Here is a 26,236-nt window from a genome sequence, read left to right as displayed (position 1 = left end):
CTTGAAAATATATCTGGGTACTTTGAGAGGAGCAGAAATTATGCAAAGTTTAAATCTTACTTAGTTGATACGATGGACTTGGCATCAGCATTAGATACGGGTGATCCACTGATACGTAATACAGTGCAAGCTCGAAGTCGAAAGAAGAGACTGTTTCAGTACGAGGCAGAGGATGAAGCTACTGAAAACAGCCACAAACAAGATACAAGATCGATTTTTATTACAAAGTTCTAGAAGTGATTGTTAGCTTTTAAGAGAAAGATTTGAGCAACTTAAACATCACAGCGAGTATTTCAATTTTCTTTGCGATATAAATAATCGTAAAGATATAGCCTACCACCTGATTTTTTTGTCTGAAAAGTGTACTAAACTTACCATTTTAACACACGAAGAATTGAAAGATATTAACCCCAGTGATTTGAAAGACAAACTGAAAGTGTTATCCACTATAATTAAGCCTGTGAAAGTTCAAAAAAAAAAAAAAAATATTAGGAACATGACTTTGCTCCCAATGTTAGTATTGCACGTAGAATTTTGTTAATCTTGCCTGTAACAGTGGCAAGTGGAGAAAGAAGTTTTTGGAAATTTAAGTTTATTAGAAACTATCTACACTCTTCTATGTCTGAAACACGCTTGAGTGGTCTAGCGACGATATCAATAGAACACAAATTGGCTAAAACATTGGACTACGTGATGTGATAAAGAAATTTGCTCATATCAAAGCAAGAAAAGTTTCTTTCAATTAAGGTATGTTAAATTTATGTATGTCTATTGTGTTTTAGTACATTATAAGGCTTAAGCTAATCACTTACATTTACCATAATATCTGATTTACTGTATTATCTTCTTGCTCCATACTCTGTTGAAAACGCCTTTTGATATAAAATAAGCCTAAAAATTAAAATTCTTAGTCATGATTAAAGTATATTTTTAAAATTTTATTTTCTGTATGCGCTGCTCTATATTACAGATATACAGCGAAATCGAGCATACTGAATATTGTGTCAGTATAGAGTCGTTTAAATATTACGTGAACATTCCAGAAAGGTAGTTCTTTTTTTTTTTTTTTTTTTTGTTTACTTTTCCATTTTATACATGTTTTTAAATGACACTTGAACGTTATCTGTCAAAATAAGGTTTGCGGATTAAAGGGGCGGCATGTGAAAGCACCGCCCAAGGCGTCAAAATTGCTAGCGCCGGCCCTGAGTAGAGAAGCTGTGCCTTCTGATTGTTGTCTCCAGAACAGACCATAGATATTCTATGGGGTTCATATCTGGGGATTGGGGAGGTGTGCGAAGCTGTTTCAAGGTATTATAGAGTAGCCACAATCGAGTATTTTCCGCTGTATGTTTGGAGTCGTTGTCTTGCTGAACAATAAATTGTTTTCAAGAACCATCTTCTGCGCACTAGTATGGAAATTTTCCTTTAATATGTTAATATACACTTTGTGGATCATCACTCCATCGATAAGGTGGAGACGACCCACTCCTGAAGCACTCATACAAGCCCAGACGAGCACGGACCCTCCTCCGTGTCTTACTTTAGGGACGAGATTTTGAGGATTCATCTCTGTATTCACCTTGCGCCATACAATACGCCTCCCATTGGACTCGATAAAGTTAAATTTACTTTCGTCCGAAAATATGACCCTATTCCAGAAAGAAGCCTGATCCCTTATCTTTATACTCTTTTTCAAACTTTAGTCTCTTTATACGATTCGTCTTGTTCACCCAGAACATTTTCCTGGCTATCCGACTATGATACCTTGCAAATATTCCGCACTGTACTGGCTGATACTTTAACACCGCGTGTTTCCAGATCCGTTGCCAATTGCACAGCACTATTTTTTGGAACCTTTTTTCTTTCCCTAATAATGTAACGTTTATCTTGTTCACTCAACACTCTTGGTCTTCCAGTTTTTTTGTTTTTTTTTCGCACAGTGATAGAAACATTATACATCGCAATTATTGTTTGTACTGTTGAACGAGGCCTGTCTGCAAGGTTTGCTATCTTTGTCAAAGACTTACCCTTCTTATGCAATTTAATAATTACTTTTCTTGTCTCCTCATTTGTTTCTGTTCGGTTGCTTCCCACTTTGACAGCCCACCGTGCAGTTTTTTCACTTCTATTCACAACTAAACTCATTCTGTTACTCGTCATGCTATACAAAGGTGTATACTCAGGTGAATACTAGTGAACCCCAGTTGTGGTATCTTTGTTTCGTATTCGTACGTCAGGTGTACGATCACTTTTTTGCGTCTACTCTATACACTTTCTACGGAATTTATTTACTTTCTGACCATTAAACTTGTCTTTGTGGTTCTTTATTGATATATTCATAAAGCTTAGTTTTCATTATTCATATTGTGTGTGTTATTACACTTCTTAAATTTTCTGTTTCTTTTTCGCAAACATTCTCGTTTCAATAGCATAGGTGTACGAACACTTTCTGCGCTCACTGTATGTACAGTAAATACAAATTTATAATTTTTTACTTTACGAAGTGTGCAATGTAATTGTTCAATAATTAACATAAGCAGGCATTCATTAATTTATATTAATATAATAATTAATAAAACTAATAAGCGGGTGATTGATGACTCAGTGGTAGAGTTTTCATCTATGGCATTCTAACCCAGGACATGTGGGTTTTCGATGGCTAATTTTGTGTTCGAAAATTTTCCCGGTGGAAGGCCTACCTTTCTTATATTTGTTCCATCATCACTCATTAACGAATTTAGTTTATCAAAACTCTATAGCCATATATTCATTCTGTCCGTCAGTGAAGCAAACAGTCTCAAGAACTATCTGATGGATTACCAATCAATTTTGGCCATGATGTACAGAGTCAATAGTTAAGAATCGAGTTCCCTGATGAATGTAATATTCAAACCGGAAGCGGTACAAATCAACCATTTCCGGTTTTAACGTTAATCATTATATAGTAAATATGGTAATAGATAGCGAGAAGCGGTTTCCAGTAATCGACATATATATAACATTCATGTAGATAGAATGTTACCCAATTTGTGCATCTGCTGAAAATAATGAGCTTAGGTATTTAGAGAGCATTTTCCGCTTTAGAAAATGTGTGCTTGGTAAAGAATGTAGAGAATTAGCTGAGTCAGGCATGTAGCTAGAATATGGTAATAGGAAGGGGAGGGGGTCTGTCACGAAATACTGTGGTTATTTACCAGGGGCTCAATCATTCTAAACTATTTTATTGGCAACATATATTGGTTCGTTTAGCCAAGATTTCTAATGGGGGGATGATATGAAATACTGTGGTTACACACCAGAGGCTCGATCAATCTAAATATTTTACTGACAACATACCCATATTGATTGGTTAGGACAATAAAATGAGGATATATTAGTAAGTATTTTAATAAGAAGCTATGAAGAAATCTCGAGTAAAAGAATATAAAAAAAGTATTGAAAAAGATATAGTTTTCCGAGGTCATTCGAACGGTGTCGAGAATTTTGCGTCTGGGAAATTTGCGCCCTACCTCAAGAACAGGGAAAATTGCGCCTGCAATGTACCTCCACCGGAAAGTTGAGCCCTGCGAAATAAAAGAACCTATTGGAGCTTACGCATTTGCTCGGAGGGGCTGACATTACAGCATAAACAATCCTCCCCCCACAACCATGCTATTTGTGATTTATTTTCATTGTGGCTATATAAGGGGAGAATAAACTTCAATATAAGCCAAAAGAACACAACGGATCAACGCAATCACTGCTTCTTCCAGAGATGATTTTGGGGGAACACTGGCCTCCCCAGAGCTCTCAGAGTGCCCCCTCGGAGGAGACCAAAATAATACGTCTATAATATAATAATAAATAGAATAGTACCAGCAGTGACCCCCCTCCGGAATACTAAGTGTGCCCCCCGGAAAATTTTTTTCTGAAAGAACGACTGAACGCAATTGTGTGTTTGAATTCCAGCAAGTAAACACACTGTACATAGTTTTCTTGATAATATTACTGAACTGATTTTACATTCACTTTACATTTTCTTTTCTATATTTTGTGTCCTGAAAAGCCAAACAACTCGCAAGGATTGTGAACAGAGATATCTGGGTAGAGCCAAACAGCCTTTTGTAGATTAAATTATACTCTTTGATTATATTAATAATTATATATCAGTCATTTATACTTTTTTGTAAATTTTGTAGTATAATGAAAAATTGTATTTGTATGGATTGCCCTTTAGTGAACTAAAATTGTACTTTTTTCATTTGTTCGGAATATTATAACGGATGGAGTAACTCACTGAGACGATGATAGGCAAGCCTAGTTCAAGTGTGAGTGGAAGTTACTTTACACAATACAAAAATAAGTTGAATTGTAGGGCGCTAACATCCCAGTGCAAATATGTAGCCGGCGCATTTTCCCCTCTTTTTGGGGTAGGGCGCAAACATCCCAGTGCAAATATATTGCGAGCGCATTTTTTCCTATTTTTGTGGTAGGGCGCAAATTTCCTGGGCGCAAAATTCTCTCATTCAAGGAAAATATAATGTCCGTGAAGTTGACAAGCCACTTATGTCAGACTCCATTTCGACTTTAAACGTCGCTAGTGCTACGTTAGTGTTCGATAGTGACGCAAATCGTTAGTACTTCACAGATAACGTGTGCTTTTTAAATAATGGATATAGGTCTTCTAACTGCATGCCAACACGCCCACTTCTAAGAATCATCTCAAAAATGAGGTTAACCGTTAGAGCAAGTAAGTGCTCATTAGTGCCATTAACATTAATGCCTCCATCGTACGGCCCTTTGAGTAATGATAATAGCACGCTCTTTGCTAGTCTGAATGCGTCCCTATATTCTCGCGAACATTCTGACGTGCTCAAGTTAGTTACTTTTTTTTTTTTTTTTGCAACTATTGTTTATCTGTTATTGTTTATTGCTAGTCTGCAGAGTAGTCCTTACATTAATATGCCATTGTCCTTGATAATCATTGCGTATTTACAAGCAGTTTGTTATTACTGTTAGAAGATATCAAAAAACAACAGATAAAATCTACTACTTAACGGTTCACATTTTTCTTTTACAGTACATAAACGATTAATAATAATAATAATAATAATAATTAATAATAATAATAATAATAAGACTATTCCAGCATAAAAGTTATCAATTGCATCCCACTGGCAACAAGCGACGCATATTTTAACTTCACAAAAATTAGTTTCTCACGATTTTCTGGAAAACTACGTATGATAACATCTTCATTATGTCAAGTTGTTTATCTCAGTGTGATATATGTCTTACCTCTGGACAATATCACAGTAAAACAAATATTAAATATTAGGAGTACATCGTACTTTTGGACTACATCTCATTAACCATGGGAAGATTGAGTAGTGTATACTTTAGGATGTAAGTTTCAGCTTAACTTGCATCATACATTCTTAGGATTACAAAAAGGAAATTTGTTCGTTTGCGTTTGAACAAAATTCTTAGGATTACAAAAAGAAAAAATAATTTTTCCGAAATCCAGATTTTTTCCGAAATCCGGATTTTTTCCGAATTCCGGAATTTTTCCGAGTTCCGGAATTTTTCCGAATTCCGGATTTTTTCCGAAATCCGGATTTTTTCCGAAATCCGGATTTTTTCCGAAATCCGGAATTTTTCCGAATTCCGGAATTTTTCCGAATTCCGGATTTTTTCTAAATTCCGGAATTTTTCTAAATTCCGGAATTTTTCTAAATTCCGGAATTTTTCCGAAATCCGGAATTTTTCCGAATTCCGGAATTTTTCCGAAATCCGGAATTTTTCCGAAATCCGGAATTTTTCCGAATTCCGGATTTTTTCCGAAATCCGGAATTTTTCCGAATTCCGGAATTTTCCGATTTTACTTTCCGGATTCCGGAAAGTAAAAATTCCGGAATTGGCCATCCCTAGTTTCAACGCTTGTAACACTGCTGTTATGTAAAAGTCACAGAAGCTGCACAGCACAGTCAACTGTTTATTGTTCAATCCCGTGAACACTACTAACTGTTCTTCAGGAATTTCTGCGCGGTTTACCTTCATGTGCACAGGCACAGTTGACGTATCTTCAACGTTGAGATCCGACACCTGACTACCCATTTCTGGTTGTTTCTGCACACTTCTCACATAAGAACTTGCCTTTATGTAGCATGTTGTACATAGTACTGTTGACGGACCGAAGCACTCGAATGACTTACCTTTGCTCCCACGCATGTAACTAAGCGCTTGTAAGAACTCACTTCCACACACCGGGCGCTTTCTTTGTCCTCTAAACCATAGTTCGCACACGGAACATTGCCGATGTTTACCCATGCTTCCATCGGAAGCCGTTTGTCACACACGTTACCAAATTGTTTTGAAACGAATAATATGGCTTTTGCATCACACGTTTCCACACTGGCGAAACCTACCAGAAAATAACACCAAAAGTACACAACAACAAAGTTCGCATAAATATCCCGAGAAACAGAACAACAAAAGTCACTAGACAAAAGCATGCAGGGTGCAACTTCTTGCAGGCACAATGAAGTAGGCACAACACTCGAATCGATCACCACCTACTTGCAGTCTCTAAAGACGAGTAAGCTACTACAGAAATCAACACCTCCACAATGACGCTTCTACTGTACTTCCCTCGATAGAGGCAGCCTCGCAACAGACAGATAGCGAATACGAAACGAATGTTTGCATATACACAACATCAAACGTTCAGATCGGTCAAACAGAATATAATGCCACTGACGTTTTCAACCATTATTTGCCCCTTACCCTGCTGTACATCATAATATGACAATGGTCTTATTTGTCAGAATATTCCACGCTGGATGAATGAATAAGCTCTTCGCCTTGTACTCAACGGATCCCAGGTTAGATTCCCGGTGGGAACAGAGGAAGTCCGGATCCCTTGTTCAACTGTAGGTTCCATCCTTCGGACGTCATCTCATGGCAGGCAATGGCAAACCATCGTGGGTTCACCTAGCCCAGAGACCTTCGGGTCACAACCCTGCCTTCGGGAGGAACACCATATCGTCTTGATCTGCATTTCGGAGGCGCTGATGGTACGTAATACAATTCTCAGCCATCAAATATTCTCCCATACAGTCTATTAAACTACCAGGTGGCGCCCAATTTCAACACCCTGTATCAGGCAAAGGAAACATTACACCACTTTCGTTTCTACCTATTATTTATCCCGTACTCTGATGCACATCATATGTGCAAATCATTGATCTCAGAGTTGTGAACGGTACCTACGAAATTCCGAATATAACATGTAATTTCCCATATACTCCATTATAAACATTTGCGGTATTTTGGCCCTACTTTCTTGAAATCGTTATCAGTGTCGTCGATTTTTTTTTTTTTTTTAAAGAGTAGCCTTTATAGGAATACAGCAAAAAAGCGAGGCAAATAGAACTTTTATCTTTGACGAGAACTTACACAGGGTCCTTTCCGATCGAAAAATTGTTCCTATAATTTCGTACTAAATGAAATTTCACTTACCGCCATTACATGAAAAATGTTAACTGATAATACAGAAATAGTAATTCTTCGATCTACGTCAACTCATATCAATATAGGCGGTTCCTGAAGTGAAAATTTTATGGATAACTTACAAAAATTACTGAAGAAAAATTAAATTGTTTTTGTATTAATTTGGTAGTTTTTCCTAGGTTAATAATGTTCTTCCAGTTTCTACCTGAAGACCCCTGTTCCAGATTCTATTTTGACATTTTAGGCTTGATAAGGTGTTATTAATACGTAGCGTTTTCTATTTGCGATTATGTTTTTTTGAAGAATTTTTACCATTTTAACGGAATACCTCGAGAATGTCAAATGTTTACATAAACCCCATCGCAGACAGAAAAATGAGCTCTCTCGTGGCTATGTGGATAGTGTAGGTGTCGTCCTACTTGCGAACGTCTTATGTGCGACAGGAACTGTTAACTGTCCTATGAGCGACCGATTCGATCTGTTAACTGGCCTATGAGTCACTGATTCGTTCATACTAAGATAATGGAAGAAAATAATGGTTACTCTCCTTTCACGCTAGTGTAATTTAGAACCTAACAAAATGTACTATGAAAAATTTTTGTTCCTACATATCTCATTTCTTCCAGCCATTTTACAATTACAAGGAATATACACCCTTAACAATTAACAATTAAAAAATTAAACCTTAATGAGATACCTATAGGAAAGTCTCCTTCCTTTACATATATTTACAAATAAACAACATCTAGATATAAACAATTTGTTAACAAACCCCCTTTAACACTTAACCAGATATAAGCTTACAGTTCATTGTACTGTACTACCTTCCACTTTTTAAATTCTTGGTTGATCATAAATTTGAGATGTAACCTTACCCTTACATTCATAAGTATAAAACATTCTTTAATAAGCATTGCAGTCAAGTATTAATAACAAACTATTAAAGAATATGATGTATATTTTTCCTTAACTATCCCCGGCTTGGGTCTAGCGTATTTAAAAGTTGCGGAAAGCAGGATTTGTCAAAGTAAACTTTTCATGGAAATCTTCGTTAAATTATTTGATATGTTTTTTTTTTTTTTTTTTTTTTTTTTTTGTCAAATCTAACTCAAAATTAAGATAAGTTTTATTTGTACTCACGGTAGAGGGAAATATATTAGACGAACAGTATCACTGGCACGTACATTTTTCATAGCAAGATTGTTTGGACGCTAATAACGCCAGAGATAACCATATTTTACGAGAGGGAATCATATCATCTTCCATCATCTCTGTCAATCAATCGGTCGCTCATAGGAGAGATAACAGTTCCTGTCGCTAATAGAACTGTCGCTTCTAGGACTAATTCGATAGTGTATGTGCCTTTGGCGTGGGAGACCCGGGTTCGTTTCCTGTCGTGAGCTCGTGTGGTTCGGATCCGACGTTAAGCTGTAGATCTACGTTTCATATAGCCTCGTTGCTGAACGGAACGCTAAACTTATATCCAAATACAATCCACAAATAGAAAACGCTGCGTGTGAGTCATAGTCCTGATAAGATAAGATGTGGGAATCAAACCTGGAACAGGACTGTTAGATAGAAGCTGGAAGCATATTATTTACCTAAGAAAGACTACTAAATCCGCATAATTTTTTTTTTTTTTTTAGTAATTTTTTTAACAATTATCCATCAAATTTTCACTTCAGGAACTGAGTATATTGATATGAGGTGATATTGTTTGAAGAATTGCTATTTTTGCAGTATCAGTTAAAATTTTTCTTATAATGGCCGTAAATAAAATTTCATTTAGTGTGTAAACAATAAGAATAAGTTTTGGGTTTCAAGTTTAATATTAAAAGTATCTTCAAATACAAAAGGAAAAAGACAGAGTGGCATGTGTGAATAGAATCTTTATATTCCTTCAGAGGTCTACCCCAGATGAAGCTTCAATGTTAGCTTCTGAACTTTTAAAAATACATTTAGAAAAAGCAAGATATATATATATATATATTTAATATATAAAGAACCTTTATTTTTCATACAGTATATAAATGCGTAAACAAACTGAAAACTATTAACATACTACATATTTTATTTGATGGACTTTCAAGAGAGTTCAAAGTTTTGACTTTGGTGTGGAACTTGTTTTCTTGACAGAGTAGAGTTGTTTTAAAAAGTGATGAACGATTATCATCAATGACTTTATTGAATAGTACAGTTATTCATGTTTTATGCTTTGGGACCAGCTATCCTTAGGAATCCGTAAACTCGTTTGCCAACAGCATTATTCATGGCATATGCCGCTGTGGTCCATCATAGCCACAGGTGCGTATAACTAATTATCTCTAAATCTGACACCGTTATCTCCATTTCCAAACTATTGTGTATTTGTATTTGCATTTCTCTATAAAGTAGCAAGTTAACTCGGTTCACTTTCTCTGTCTGTAATATTTAATAACAGCCCGTTACAACATGTCTTCAGATTCGCCAACTGTGGAATGCAATATACAGTGGACTAAGTTGATTCGAGTTGAGTCATAGACACGTTTGTTGTACTTGAAGTCAAGCTACCTGAAAAACTAATTTAGTCGAGTACCCAGTAAATACTGTATTCACCAACAGCATCTAAGAATGAAGAAGGTGTCAGCAATAACTGAGAAATAAAGATCAATGAGATGAGAAAAAAAATTCATATTTGGTCTTGATAGACTGATAATGAATGAAGGGCAGTTACCTTTGTTTTGACATTGTTATTAAATATCTATCAGAGCAAAAATATTCGAATGCTGTACTTGTAAGTTGATTTTAATGTCTATAAGAATTAACAATTGTAACTGTAACAAAAATTTTACAAAAGTGGAATAGTCCAAAAGATAAAGTGCTTTCTAAGAAACGCATATTAAACTACTACATTTCAATTCCTATCCTATATGGCTAACGTGGAAGTTTAATATTAAAATCCTGATTAACCAAAATGTACTAATTGTTGGTAAAAGTAGGAGCATGGAATTATCTTACAAAAGTGGTTAACAATGCTAGGAAAAGTTGCTGCATTACTCGGACAATAAAGTATAGCTGTTCATCAAGTATGTACTAACTGGGAAATGATGTATGCGAGGAAACCTGTGTATTTTTTTTTAACTGTGTGTATGTATGTATGTATGTTATGTGTGGGTGTGTTTTTCTAAAATAACGCTGATGATTTTCTGGCAGCTGCCTTTTCTACTTTGGATATGTTCAACATCCTAAGAGACACGGAAAGTGGAATAGCTCGTGATTCGAGTCACGAATATCCTACAGCTGCTAGTCAGGTATGTCCCGTAGAGAGTTCAGAATTAATGCTTTGATTTTGTACCAGTGGGTACTTTGGTTATTTGGTGTATAATTGTTTAAAAAACAGACTTTAAAACCGGAATGTTAAATCAGTGGACTTCCTTCTCATGTTTTACTGTGATGTTAATGGCTCTAGAATATAAAGTACATAGTGCAGTAATTAGGAAACGAGATTTTTTTGTAGTAGTAGTAGTAGCAGTGGTTAGTTTTTCATAGTGGTAAATCTTGTGAATGTGTGTGATCCTGGGAACATGTGCAGAAATGTCCAGCTAGGCCGGTCGCTAGTGTGGCGCGTGGCCTTCCGCGGCTAAAGATAGGCTGGTGTTGTGATATGTCATCACACAAACATTTAGTTCTATCGCTCCCTGGGAAAAACACCAGTGGAAATACTTAAAATGTTGAAAAAGGCTTACGCAGACATACTTTTTATTATTATTATTATTATTGCTATGTTCCTGAATGGCATAACAGGATCAGTGTTGGCTGGTACTGTGGAAGATGACCACTAGGGTGGTCCTTATTATAGGGACAAAAATAAAAATTATAATTTTCATCGGGGCACCCTGTCATCTTTTTCCAATATTGAAGAAAACGAATATTTCCAAAATTCGGGCAAATTTGAATAAAATTTAGAGGTCGCTACCGAAGTTTGAAATACTAACGTTTCTGTATTTTAAGCAGTACAGGGTTTTCATAAAGTCTGGACGGATTTAATTCGCTTATAATTTACATAAAAATGCTCATATTGAAATCAAATAAAGTGCAAACGGTAGCGGAAGGATTAAATTTTTACCTGTAATCTGCACCAGCTCAGTTCATTCACCGCCACACCTCCAACTGGGCGCCATTTACGTCCACACATTCGCGTAGGCGGCGCTGGAATCCACTCACAGCGTTCCGCCGTGTTTGATCCAGGACGGTTCAGGACGCTTCCTGTCTCCAAGAACTTAGCATGCCACTTTCGGATTGCACTCTCAGTCGGTGCCGGCTTTTTGAACTCTTTGGTGAACTTTCGACACACCAGAATTGGTGATTTTAGCTCTGCGTACCACAGAACACATTGCGCTTTCTCTTTCACCGACGCCATCTTTGATACGGTAAAAAAAAAAAAAAAAGTCTTCTCAGAGAAGTTTTTCATTTATTTATTTCTTTAAAAGACACACACACCAATACAGCTTACAACTTACTTTTAACAGTCAACATTGAAACAACAATGCAAACAACAATGGATGGAATTTGGTAAGAAACTGATCCTTGTCCTCCCTCTCCCTCTCTCAACGTGTTCAGAGTTGCCGCTTATCTAACAGTGTTGCCAAGTAAAAATTTAATCCTTCCGCTACCGTTTGCACTTTATTTGATTTCATTATGAGCATTTTTATGAAAATTATAAGCAAATTAAATCCGTCCAGACTTTATGAAAACCCTGTATATAACGTAATATATTATTAAACACTTTTAACTTACAGTTGATAATATCCATGCTACAAAAACACAATGAACGTGCAAATACAGAACAAAACTTAAGCAATGCACTCACATTGGAACATTAATTCTTATTGGTAAGCGTTTCTTTCCTGAAGTCCGAATATCTCTTCCGGTGATCACTGACAAGTTGCAAAAGAAACTATTTTTGTTCTTCATCCTTGGTATGCAATTGGCAGTATCCCGTGGTCAGAGCAGCTCCTCGTTCTGCCGTGTCATTAACGCATTTGATGGACCTGATCAATTTTTTCGTTGCAATGTAGTTCACATCAAAAGGCCACAGCTCGGGATCTAATTCTGTGAATTTCGAGTCAAGTCCTAGTATGTCAAAAAACCTTAATATGCTGACTGACACAAAATGGTCCAAATCCTTCTCCAAGATGGTATCCAGATCAACTGTTACTCGCTTTGGGGTGTTCTCTAAACCTTCATTTTGGATAACTTGAATCATTGTGGCTTTGGTGTCTACTGGCACTCTTTCATCAAAGAAAGCAAAGGCAACCAACTCTTCGCTGAGATACCGTAGATGACCGCCAAGCTTCTTCATGGCAATATTACGAACTGGGAAGTTTACTGTCTTGTATCTTTGGAGGTTTTTCAATAGGAGCAAGGATCAGCAATTGAAAGTGCAGCTTCGAACCATGCCTTTAAATAGAATCTCACAACAAAAATGGCTATGTCCCGATTCCCAGATTCCTCTTCTTCAGTTAACGAAAACTGACCGTGAAATATCCATATTTTCATGGCATAAATGGATTTGGTTATCCAGCGAGCCTTGTGTTCTGCACCAGGAGCAAGAAATCTAACTCCACGAAGAGCTTGACTTCCAAGAAAGGTGATTAAGGTTTCCAGAAGCTCTCTGTAGTCATCGCGAGGTTGGTTATTGTTTAGTTGGTCTTCCGCAAAGGTAATTATTTCATCCCTAATGTCGGAAACTTCATCGGCAGTAAAGTGATCATCTAATGCAGTTCTGTATACAGCCTTATCAAGTGAAGTCCACTGCACTTGGAATTTCTTGAAAATTGCTATTTCTGGGTTTGCTGATTTGATTTTGGTGACAGAGAAGACAGCTTCTAGTAGTAACTCGATTGTATGATGTCTACAGGGTAGGTAGAGAAGGTTCGTTTCTAATTGATGTTCAATTAAAACGCAAGCTCCATTCTTTCGTCAAGTATTAGACGCAGTAGTGTCAAAACATATCCCTTTCACTCTCTGCAAGCTTCCACCTTTCTAAAGTATCAACAACAGCATTGCTCATTTCCAAATCAGTCCCAGCTGAAAGTTTAGGAACTCCAAGCAGTTTTTCGATTCCATCGCCTGTAACTATAATAGGAAGACGGTCAACCACTTCCATTCTAGTAACATCTGGCAGCAACTTGCTGTCCCAATGTACGACCAGGGGCAGGGGCACTGTTGGATTAAAATTAGACATTATATTCATAGCCGTTGTTCTTTGCTTATTGCGACTGCGGCAAATTGATGAACCATTTACAGAAAAGTAGGACATGTTCACTCGTAGACTATCCCCAACAGACAGAAGTAACGCAGTAGCATTTCGGTCGCTCACCTTCATACGATCCAATACAGATGCCAAGCTTGATGTCATGAACTGCTTTCTTCCTCGTTTTCGAGACGATTTTCCAAGAGATGTTGTGCGGTGTTGTCGAGCTTGTTGACTCTGGTAACTCAACGGTCCATTTCCTCAGAATCACTGCTGGAGGATTAGGAACACAAGGTAACATCATAATTCGCTTCCGTTTCCTTCTTACATTTTTCAATTCGTTGTTGATATTTCGTCTCTCGCTCCTTTTTTTCTAGTTTCTTGAATTTTAGAGCCTTATCAACTTCTGACATTTTCCTCGTCGCCCTTCTTCCCTCTGCGCCTGAAGAAACTGTCGGTCCTCTTCTGTTTTAATCATTGTTCGTGCGTTTGCTTGGGCAATGTCAAAAAGCGCATCAAGGCTGGCACTGAAGGCTGTTTCCTTTTCAAACAATGTTGCAGCTCTTTTCTTCTTATTGTTCTTGTTTTTCTTAATCTTTTGCCACTCATGGAAAACTTTTTCAGCAGCTTCAATTACGTGTTTCCGGAGTCAAGTAGGGATCCGTGCTTTATCCCAAATTTTCATGGTAGCTTCAACAGCTAAAGTCGCACTTTTCCGAACAGTTTTCTTTTCAGTCAGATGAAAATGAGAAAAAAAAAAAAAAAAAAAAAAAAAAAACCGCCATTACTTCTCGCTTAGAAGGTAGTTTATTACAGGTATTTCACGTGATTGCTGTCCGATTAGCCATACATTAGTCATTTTACGTGTAGTGGTAGTCATTACATTGGCCATATCGTCATAGAAACATATCTAGAGCTAATCGCACATCAATCACAGTTTGCACTAGAATAAAAAGTAACTAATTGACTTCAGTTGTTCGTAACTTATACTGTAGAAATTGGAAATTCATCACAGTGAAGTAAGAAACACTGTATCTGAACAGTGGGCAGTTAATCAAGACAGTGTATCTGTATCCGAAAGTATCTTCGAGTAGAACATTCACAGAAAATGAGGTAGATTTTTCACTGTCAACGCAAAACGCAGATAACATATGATTACATGAACAAAATGCTTCATAATATATTTAAGAGATTCCCCGTTTCTACCTGAATCTCGCAATATACCACAGTAGTTAATACAAAATGTTATAATCTACTGAATTAATAAACGCTTTATCAGATTTTTACAAACGTGTAAAACTTTTCTTTCATTTAGAAGGAAGAGACCTATGGAGAATTAGTCATGAAAATATACTTTTTTTTTTTTAAGCGTGGTCCTATCTAGCGGAATTAAATTGAAAAATTGCTTGAAATAAAAATATGGCAGATAAATGATGCATACTAAATAATCGCTGGTAGCGACCTCTAAGTATTGTTCAAAATCAACCAAATTTGCCAAAAATAGTTGTTAAAATAAAGGAACAGATTAAAAAGGTACTCCACCAATTTTCCGAAACTTGAAAATAAGGACCACCCTAATGATCACCCAGGTCGAAACAAGTCTTCAGAACATCTGAAGTTATTGGCAGAGTTCGGGATATCATTTTGAATTACCAAATTTCGTGGTAATCTCAGCCCACATGGGTGAAATAAGGAGACTGATCGCTAAGTAATAACGGAGAATTTAAAGAAATGAGGCTGTGGGGACTCAATCTTCTACATACTTCCTTCTAGCACTGAACTTCTTACACCATTCGAAAATAGGGCCGCGAGATAAGCAATCGTCCGTGTAAACCTGTAAATCTTTTCCAGCATATCAGATGTTTCCATTGGAGTTTTCTCTAAGTGTGCACACAACTTGATATTTCTTGATATGTATACTTTGTTCCATTGTTGAAACGGCAACGAGATATTACAATACCTGTCTATACTTACCCGCGTCACTCGCCACACTGACGATTGACCGAGATGGAAATTTCTGCATATTTTCCTAAGATCACACTCAAGATTCACACTATGAAAAACTTCGGTGCCAAAACTAACTTTACAAAAGAAAGAAGATAAAAATTATTCTCGTTTCCTAGAAACTGCACAATGTATATTAGTAATTATCGTGAATTCCAGGCTTGTATATCATTCTATATACTCTGTGGTTTAAGCCAAGTGTAAAGGCTCTACTATCACCTACAGATGATAGCACGTATTCCCTATCTTTCCAATGTTATTTTGTAAGGTGTGACAATATTTACGATAATTGAATCTGTTTCAAGCGATGAAATATTTAAACTTCATCCAAATTGAACCAATAATTAGGGAATAATCCATGCTATTTTGTAATATTGTTTCATTGTTGAGCGACATTTATTATTGGGAATATGTTTCTGAATACTATGTGCTCTGTGCAATGATTAAAACAAAATAATCAAAAAGTGCACAGATCATTCTCTAACTATTGTTTATATATATAATCTCTAGAAGTTGATTCATTTATTGTGAATATTGTCAGACCTTACAAAATACATTGCGAAGATAGGCTTACGTGCTGCCATCTGTTGACAATAGTAGAGTCGTTACACTCACCTTAATGTAGGATTTCTGTTAAAGTCACAGCTTCTGATGCAGTGGTGGTACTACCTAAGTCAGTTGTCAGCATAGAAATAGAATTGATTATATCCGCGATACCGCATTTTTAACATTACTTCTACTAGGTATCTTGTGGATTAACACTACAAATCGTGAGGATTAGCAACCCGACGAAGAAGTATTTATTAAATAAACATAGCAGTGTGAAACTAGACATGTGTTACTTATATTTATTCGATTCAAAGTTGACATTCACTATAGAAATATTTATTTTGTTGAATTAACTTGCTTCTCTGTCATACTGCACTTCAGATACAAATATTGTTATATGAAATTCCTATGAATGTAACTAGATTTTTCATTATCTTCAGTTCTTGGTTTTAAAACCATTTAAAAATAACGTACGAATTTTAATCATATATACAAGATAGGGTAATAATTATTTAACGATGTTATGAACGAGAAACCCTCTGAAGAAGGGAATTGCGAGATTCATAAATAGGCTATAAAACATTGCAAAATGTTCAGAGAAATCTAGTAACGGAAGTAGTTTCATATCTTCTGAATCATGCATTTTCTCGCCCATATATAAGTAATCGAGCTTTCAGATAATAGTATTTAGGTTTGGATCTGTTGCGTTCAGTATTGGAGGATAAAAAAATATCTTGTTCGGTACTAAAATAGTAATTTCATTAATGATTTAAACATTTTGGTATTACGTTGTTATAATTTTATTCTATATCATTTGCGTTTGATGACATTCCTTGTTACAACTACATAAATTCGATGCACATCATTGCTGGTTTAATGATTTAAAGATACTCTGTCAATATAGCTGTGTTGTATAACAGCAGATCGATTGTATATCCGTGCAGTGTATTTGTCTATATTACCTTCCAGATTGAAAAAAGTATATTGTGTCATTTCAGGTCTCAGTACTTAGTGCCAATGAAGGACGGCTGAGTTGCCATTGGTTTACAGGGACACCAAATCCTCAAATATCGGTGTTTAAGCCATTCATCTTTACTAATAATGTCCGAATTTCTCCTCATATACAAAGTCCTGTGTATTCAGCTGAAGATGATCCAGCAAAGGTAGGCCTTTGATTATAGAATTTGTATTAACCTAAAATAATTGTTTCTTCTAGGCCTGATACAATTGATTTTCATTACGATTGTTGAAAATAAATTGTTCAGTTCCATACCGTTGGGCAGGCCGTAGTAAGCTGTACCGGTAATTCAAATAGTTGTTTTCGATGGTTGGTTAGATTGGGTTTTGCGTCTCTTTCAGCACGGGTTCTGTGCGAGACGTGGAACTACTGTTTAAGGTATAGTCCCAACGGTCGTAATGCGTTCATATTTTTCAAGGCTCTACCATCGGGAATCTAACCCGGAACCACGTACATCAAAGGTGCATGCGCAAGCCACTAGACCAGCGGGAAGAGCGTAAAACTGTAAAGGTTTGTATCTTCAGATCTACCATATTGTCTATTATTACGAGAAGCTTAAGCAGCCCAGTATTTAGCATGTGTTTTTTTGCGAATGGTTTCTGATAAAGTTCCTAATGGGGTTTATGGTTGAATCTTATAGCTCATGTTTTATATCAAGGATGCTGAAAAGGATGTTCAAACAAACCAAAGGCTACTTCTACTAAATATAAAGGGTGAAAAATATGGAACAACCAGGAATTGAACCCAGGTGTTGTGGCTTACTGTGTCCTTGATAACCACTACGGTAACCAATAATTTTTTTTTTTCCATAGCCACACATGTCGGTGCTCAACCTTTCAGACACATGAACGATACAACAATTCTATTGTGTTTGGACAAACCAGTTTCTATATTAATTAACACGTGAAATGATTTGAGTTAGGTATAATAAATAAATATAACAAACTACATTTTTTTACACCGTAAGCTTTGAAGATGAATTTTAATGAAATTCAAATAATAAAAAACGTGGGCACCGATTTCAAGAATTAAAATGTATAGCCGCTTGAGAAGCGTTCTGGGTAGCTCAGTAATTAGCACACCGATACAATTTCGAATTGTACTCCAGTCCGTGCTAAATTTCATTAAATTCACATCTATATAGAAGAAGGTAAATGTGAGTTATTTTATTTTATTTTATTTATTTATTTTAGTGTAGGTAGTTCACTAATATTTTTTTTTCACTTTTATGAAAAGTAGGAAAAAGCTAGTTATGGTCCTCATGTCGTGTTTTGATCTTCAATTACATCGCTCGCTTACACGCTTACAGATCGTAAAAAGGAATGGGATTGGAAAAAAAATACGAAAGGGAAAACCATCCATTGAGAAAATTGACTCATAATTTTAATTGAGAAAAATGATTGTGTGAATAAACTTGAAAAATCAGAATTGTGCCTAAAAATAGTGTAGTGTATGTACTGGTCTCCACCATAAGACTTATCCTATAATAGAACTTCTAAATTGATAGTTAACTTTAAAATTGCGAGATGTTTTCTTTCTTGTGCTTACCAAGATTCTCAAGACTATTAACATATAATCAAAATGTTATCCTGCATGTATTGAGAACAATTAAAATGCAACTTCCTCTAATTTTAAGTATTTTGGAGGGTCGTTTTTATCCGTTCTTGTTTATCGATTTCTGTTGTTTATGTAGAGTACTGTTTGTTCTTCTGTTTATCAGATAGTTTACATGAAGTTCGTTTATGTTGCAGGTTGTTCCTCGCTTTCAAAAGAAAGTTGATAGAGCGCATAGGCTGTACAAATTGCATCGAGAGGCAACGGCAAAGAAAGGCGATATTGTGAAACTACTGCAAGAATTAGAGAAAAAGTGTGTGGAGGACATGGAAAATTTTCTTCAAAATTTTGTACCAGATCAGCTGGGAGAAGTAGATGACTTATTCAAAGACATCGTTGAAACCGAAATCAAGTTCTACAAGTAAAAGAAAAAAGAGAAGCTTAAGACAGCAAGCAGCTTCTTCATAGCAAATGCAAGGGATATGTGGTGCTTCTAGGGGTATGAGTGGAATTCCCCCTTAACTTTTCATAATTTATCTGCCACTCTTAAATCTCTCTATCAGTGTTATCACTCGTACGTCCTTCCAAATGTTATCACCCTTGGATGTTTGCACACGTAGATTTTTTGTTGAATCAAACAAATGGCAACTAACAGGAGAAGCACTCTGAAGTGCAATGCGATACCACAGATTATCAGTAATATCGATCGAGTGATGTCTGAAATATTATGCTTATATGTATATGGGATTACTTTTTTTTGTAATTAGTAATATAAGAATGCTCATTAGGGTAGCTTGATTCCTTAGAGAAGTAGGTAATAATGTATTTTTCGTTAAAGGTAGCTGTAGCAGAAAATTTGAAGATTGTGTGACTTACAATCTTTACGCACATCAGGAAGTGTAAAGTGAACTTAAAGCTTTTCTAATCATAAGGGACAATGGCTGTGATTGCATATTTGCATGTGTTTTGATTGTTTTATTTTGATTTTTCTTACGTTCCTGATGCATAATACTTTCTAGTCTTTTGTAGCTTTTAAATAAAGACAGAGCTGTGTATCATATTTATTGTGATTGTATAAATTGCAAAGTTTTTTTCTTTTTGTATTAGATATTAATATACATAGAAAGGTATTTTGATACATGAAGTCTGTTGATACATGACACCATAAGCAACAGGATTAAAATTCATTAATCCGTGTGCTGAATTGTATGACTATGTAGTATATTTAGATATATTGTCTTTAGCGTGAGATAATTATGTAACAGAGACTATTTACAAAAAACGATTTATGAATATTGAAAATATGGGTCTGATTTATATATAGATCTTATGTCATGTGAAATATTCCTTTATGAATTAAGTGTAAGTCATTTGATATTAAACCATATTAATGTATAAAGTCACGCCTGTACTTGCGGTGCCCAAATTAGTGAGAGATTAATACATTTATAATTGACAGAAACGCCCTATTGTGTTCTTACGTATGAGTTTGTTGGAATGGGGACCATCTGCAATGAAATAAAGGGAAATGATTTTTTTTAAAGAATAAATCGTGGATAGCTTTTCAGTCAGATACTGGATATATTTTACCTGCTTTTTTGGCTTTTACTTAAGTACTTACGGTGTAAATGTCATGATTTTGTTACCTGTTGTTTGATGAATACTTTGTTAGCACTTTTATGAGCTTAAAAAAACATGTCATGTATGACAAAAATCACTAAGATATTAAAAGCTTGAAATCAGCAAAAGAGTAATTTTTTCTTGTACTGAAAAGCTCCATGTCCTAGTAGACCATATTAATTCCTTTTACCGCTTTGCTCTTCCAAATGTATTTCAGCAACAGATCCTGAGCTTGGGGTGACACTACTGTTGTTTGCAAGTTATTGCAATTCTTAATTTGTAAAAGCCACCAGGTAAGGCCTATTTATTCTTACAAATCTCTTTTCTGTGCATGATTCATAAACAAACTTTATTTATGAACACATTTTGAGGACCTGTTCGTAAACATTACAAGTAGTGAATTCGTCACGAGTCGCCATTAAGAAAAGAGAAACCCACAATACATACGTTCTGCTACTTAACAGTGCATTTTTTACGTATGCAATATATACATAAATCTCTTCTAGGAGAATAAAAACTATTAATTGATTGGATTAGTGTTTTAGCGTCCAGTTTTTTAGCACTGAGGCTATATGAGACGTCGACTTAGAGAGTAACGTGAGATCCGAACCACTTGAATTCCCGCGGGGAATTGAACCTGAGTAAAAACTGTCAATTATTAACAACTAATGATTTTACCTTTTAGCGTCATGAAAGTTAGTTTTTTCTCGAAATGCGTCAGAATTTATCCTAAAACCTGATCATCTTGTTCATCTCAATATCATCTATCTATTCATAAATATGGCGCATATTTGCATAAACTATATTATAATTAAATAAAAATTAAAAGTTTAAAACTTATAATTTTTGGTAATATCTCATTAATCTTTCTGTGTATTGTTTTATCAGGGTCATAATAAAAAAAAGCTTGATGATAAGAGTTTCTTGTCGTACAATATCAATTTTGTGTCTGACAACAACAAAAGATAGTTTTCTCGCAACCTACACATGAGCAATTACACTCACTCATTTCATTTATTCAGTTGAATGAGATCTGTCGATATATATCATCTTGGCATATTTTTTTATGATATACATTCTAGAATACATATACATACGCACATTCTAAAATTAGTCGAATATTATGAGTCTGAAGTTTAATAATATTAGCTAATATATTACGTTTTGTTTCAAGAACGTGCTAATTGATATTTTCAAATATCAAAGTTGCTGCTAATGCATTTTCTAATTTTATTGACTATAAATGGAAAATGGTTTCATAAATCACATTTGAAACTATTTCCAGTCTCAGATACACTAAGGTCAATGAAAGCATCGGAGGAGCTGTTTTATGAAGAAACTCAATAGATACTTACGTTGCTCTTTTCTATCCTGTTGTGGATTTGTTCAAAAAATCATATTCAGCTTCAATAATTATAATTTCTCTTCTCTTTATGTAAATCGTCCAGTGTGAAAATGATAAAAATAACCGTAAATGGACAGTTGGATATTGATATTCGGCTCGGCGCACAACTAGTATTATCCTAGTAAAATCTTCCAAATGGAGGATATAAAACGAACGAAAAGACTGAAAATAAATAGAAATCTTTGGAGAAGGATATGATGTTTAGAGCAAAACACTGAAGATGCGTATCAACTTCAATAAGAAATCCAAAACACAATCCGATTATGTGCTAATGAACATCAAGGCTTACTACCATCACAAAAAACAAAAGCTCGTTTTGTGTGTAATCAATCCGTTCTGGACTAATAGAAACATCATCGTATCCATGCCGTTAGATCAGGGATGAAAATGATTTCTATTGTGGGATGTTGGCTAGTAGCTTTTTCCTTGAGCGAGTAAAACTTTGTTGAGTATTTGCATCCCTGCGTTAGATCCAACACAAATGAATCCAACGATAAACAATAAGTATCTGAAGTTAAAGTAGTACACGAGGTAAGTCAGCATCAACATAAAAATAAATACATTTCTTGACACGAAACTCAGAAGGGATTAAACTAACACAATGATTTCATACAATTTGAATGAAGCTTGGTGTGTGGTTTCCTGTGATCTTCCAAAATAAACCTATTGTTTGGAGCTGCAATAAAAGTAGGTAAAATCAGGGAAGTCCAGCTCAACTCTAAGTTTTCTAATTAAATAATACATACTAATTATGATGTGCATTGTAGAAGAGAGCAACAGTTATTTTTTCCCCTTCCTTCCTTCTTGATGAATTGATGATATTGATCACTTTACCGTTCACTAATTTTACTATTAGCTGAAAGATTAGATCTCAAACTTCCAAGGAAACAAATGTTTTGTTTCGTGAACACCAGAATAATATTTCTTGCGAAAGTTACCCTGAAAATGATTATAAGGTTGGGGTCAATATGACCCCGTCCTTTTAAATTTGTCCCATATATACTAGAGTCACGATTATCCGAGCTAATGTGGATTAAATCTAACTCGGATAAGCAAAAACTCGGTTAATACGGATGGATACATAGAAAATTTTGTACAGTCCGTAGCAAAAAAAACTTGCTGCGGATTGTACAGTATTTATTGTTGTTGTTTATTGATTATTTCTCTCTATTATTAGATTATTCATTATTATTGTATTTATTATTTATATTGAACATATAGTACAGTACATACATAAAGAATTAGCGTTTGATAAGCTTTCATTGCTGAAACAAAAGCCTGTAGACTGTTTATTGTAGTAACTGGATTAGTTTTTAAATTTTTGTTTGTTTGGATTAAGCTCGGATAATCAGGACTCCACTGTACCTTGAGTGATGCCAGCTAAAATCAATAGAATATTTCGAGCTTCGCCTTGTTGGGAAACTCAAAAGATACCATACGCAATGTATTATGGAAATCGGAGATTTTTGAAGAAAAGTTTTATTTAAAGCTTTCATAAGATACGGTGAATTCCGCATCTTCCCTCTGATTAATTTTAACTCCAAACATTCGGAGTAAATCTATAATCTCAAACAAAACACATATTAAGTTTCAGTGAAATCGGAGAATTTTCACGAAACTTTTCCAAAACATCGGGAGGAAAGAAGGGGTAGAATAAACTCTCGTTATTGAGTGAGTTCAACCCCAAGTAGTGCGGATCATTGGAAAGTATGAAAGATGGGCAGAAAGTTTTAATTTAAATATGAACCATATTTAATCAAAATTGAATTCTAATTAAGCTTCTCGGGGATATTATTTTTATATATTATTTAAATATAGAACTTAGAAGTTCGAGGGACCATATATCTGCTTATTCGCTTATGTTTGACCAATTTCAACCGAAAGTAATATAAATCATTGCAAAGCCTCAAAGAAAATATACACTATTTTGTATCAAAATAGAACATTCTTCAAACACATGTACTGGTATCGCATTTGTATTATGAACAGATATGCAACACGGGATGGACTTTACCACTTACTCTTGACAGACTTTAATATAAAACAACACGCTTATTTAACAAGGCTGGAGATATAAATGTAAAAATTAAATTCATTAAAATCTGATAAAATTTATGAGTGGAACAGACGGACAGTCACACAAATATTTAACCTTAGTAATTTAGGGTTAAGGATGTATTACGATTTCTGAAGTACAAGAACGAAGGAATAAATATAAAGGGAAGCATCTGACCCACCATCGTTTCACTGATGACATCGTTCTATTTGCAAACAACAGGTATCTTCAAGGTATGATAGATCATTTCAAGAACAAGAAAGTTGGGTTGTAAGAAATTGATGTTCAATAAAACAATTTTGCTAGCAAATTAAAGATCGACGTCGAAAATACGGAATTAGAAGTGAATACTTAAGCCCATCTGAGATAGGATATGTTCTTGTGAGGTAACACTAAAAGAAGAATCTGTTAATTTCTTTTAATGTTGGCTAGAGGTCGTTCGGAAGGCACAGCTTCATACTGAATATCAAACATCAGTGAGCCAACAAGACTAGCGTAAAGAATTTTGTGATTACGAGAGTGAACTCATGATAATTCTACCGCAGTGGAAGCTGCTGGTTTTGACGTCACTGAAAATGCATCGTGGCCAACGAGAAGTCTTGGCAAAATGGATTTACAAGCCACTCAGAATTATTTCGAATCGGTTCCTGAGACCCTTGGAAAGTGTGAATACAAATTTCGAAAGTGTTCTTTTATTATTGCTGGCAGTGACTCATCCATTGTCATGTTATTTTCTGAAAAATTTGAAAAATGAAATGAAATCTTTAAGTTTTACGTCCCACGGTTATGCCGGTTAGGCTAAAGGAGACGGTGATGATGAGAGATGAATGAAATGGTGGAATGAAGAAAGTGGGATGAAACGGCAGAACCCCGAGAAAACCCACGAGCACGGTGTTTTTCCACCCCAAAGTCCACACGGCGCGAGCTGGGAGCGAACCAGGGACCCCAAGCACCGGAGGTGAACGCTCTACCACTGAGCCAGCGCGCCCCCTGAAAAATTTGAAGTTATTGTGAAACATGTCAGATTATTATTCTCGGAGTTTTCATTGTAGAATGTTATCTTTTTCTTCAGACCGGCAATTTTGTCATTACCGTCAAATATTGTCTTCCCTTTCCCTTGTATGTAATGTGCTGAGACCTTCGTTAAAAAAAAAAAAAAAAAAAAAAAAAAAGTCTACCAGCAGCAGCCTCATTTCAGATTTTGCTTGAGGGGAGCAAGATTCCTCATCGACATGGTAGTTTTATGCACTTTTTATTGTTATGTTAGTATGCAATTGGTTAAAACATATTTCTCAAACTCAGGGCATGACAATTCTCCCTCCCTGCCCTCCTCAAATGACGCCCATGCTGCCAAGTAACATAATTTACATAAACATTCTTTATTATTCAAATTATTTGCTAACAAACTCTTTCGGCCACTCAAGATTGAAGGAACTTCCGTTCGAAGTCCTATTCAATGGAACAACGTTTTACCTCGTGACAACCATTGTATTTCTGTGTGTAATAACAATGGCGTGTGTATATTTCCCACATTTTCACATAGTATTTTGAGCAGCATACCATGCAAAGATCGTGCTTTAACAAAGTTGATAATTTTGACGGTGTTGTCTAATATCTCCTAATGATTTCAGTTTTCCTCCGAAAAGGAATTTAAACACACTGAGAATGAAAGGTAATCTAAGAAAATACTGAAAATCCACACAAAGCTCGATAGGAGATATAGTAGTCCTGGGAAAACTTGTATCTCTCGGAGGGAGTAATTTTCTCCTTTGCCACCTCCTGAATTTATCGCTGTCTTCTTTAATACCGCTGAGACTTTTTTTTTTTTTCGTTTGAGGGTGTTTCCGTGTGTGGACAATGACTAATTAAGTAGTTTTTTTTTTTAATTTTCTTGATTCTGTTAACAACACCGCAATATGACCTGCCATGGCCTTTTCGCCATCTGTGGATACGTCAACGTACCGTGGAAAATCAGAGTATACGCGGCGCCCCCGTACATAATTTCCCCTCTCTTTTCTTTCCTTCTTTACTTTTTCCTCCCGAATTTTGCGTCCCTTTACTTCGGCGCCCGGGGCTTTCGCCCCGCTCGCCCTTCCCACGGCACGATACTGCGTCAATACGACAATGTAATTGTTCCATACTACCGAGTTATATATATATACTGAAGAAGGCGTTAAGTAAGCATGGGGAAAAATTCCCTACCGCTTGTAGAGGATGGAAGTGGTTTGCAAAACAGAATATCTTTATGAAATGAACCTGAAAATTCGTATCGCACAAACGTCATTAACACAATCCTATGTTGGA

At 35.7% G+C, this 26,236-nt stretch overlaps 1 protein-coding gene across 5 annotated transcripts in view; it reads left to right on the top strand.

Annotated features, from left to right (window-relative positions):
• LOC145668504 (secernin-3) overlaps positions 1-20,599 on the top strand; it is a 98,170-nt gene extending 77,571 nt beyond the window's left edge. For 4 of the 5 annotated variants that reach the window (XM_081736466.1, XM_081736467.1, XM_081736468.1 and 1 more), the window contains exons 7-9: positions 10,684-10,781; positions 17,278-17,442; positions 19,049-20,599. In XM_081736466.1, coding sequence (XP_081592592.1) covers positions 10,684-10,781; positions 17,278-17,442; positions 19,049-19,276 — 491 coding nt within the window. In that variant the 3' untranslated portion in view covers positions 19,277-20,599. The remainder of the gene's footprint in view (positions 1-10,683; positions 10,782-17,277; positions 17,443-19,048) is intronic. The other variant, XM_081736465.1, reaches the window with a different exon arrangement.
• Positions 20,600-26,236: the final 5,637 nt, after the last annotated feature.

This window comes from Thermobia domestica, chromosome 13, assembly GCF_964235325.1.
Source record: "Thermobia domestica chromosome 13, izTheDome1.hap1.1, whole genome shotgun sequence".
In the NCBI taxonomy this organism is placed as follows: Eukaryota; Metazoa; Arthropoda; class Insecta; order Zygentoma; family Lepismatidae; genus Thermobia; species Thermobia domestica.
This window is presented reverse-complemented; position numbering and strand designations above follow the sequence as displayed.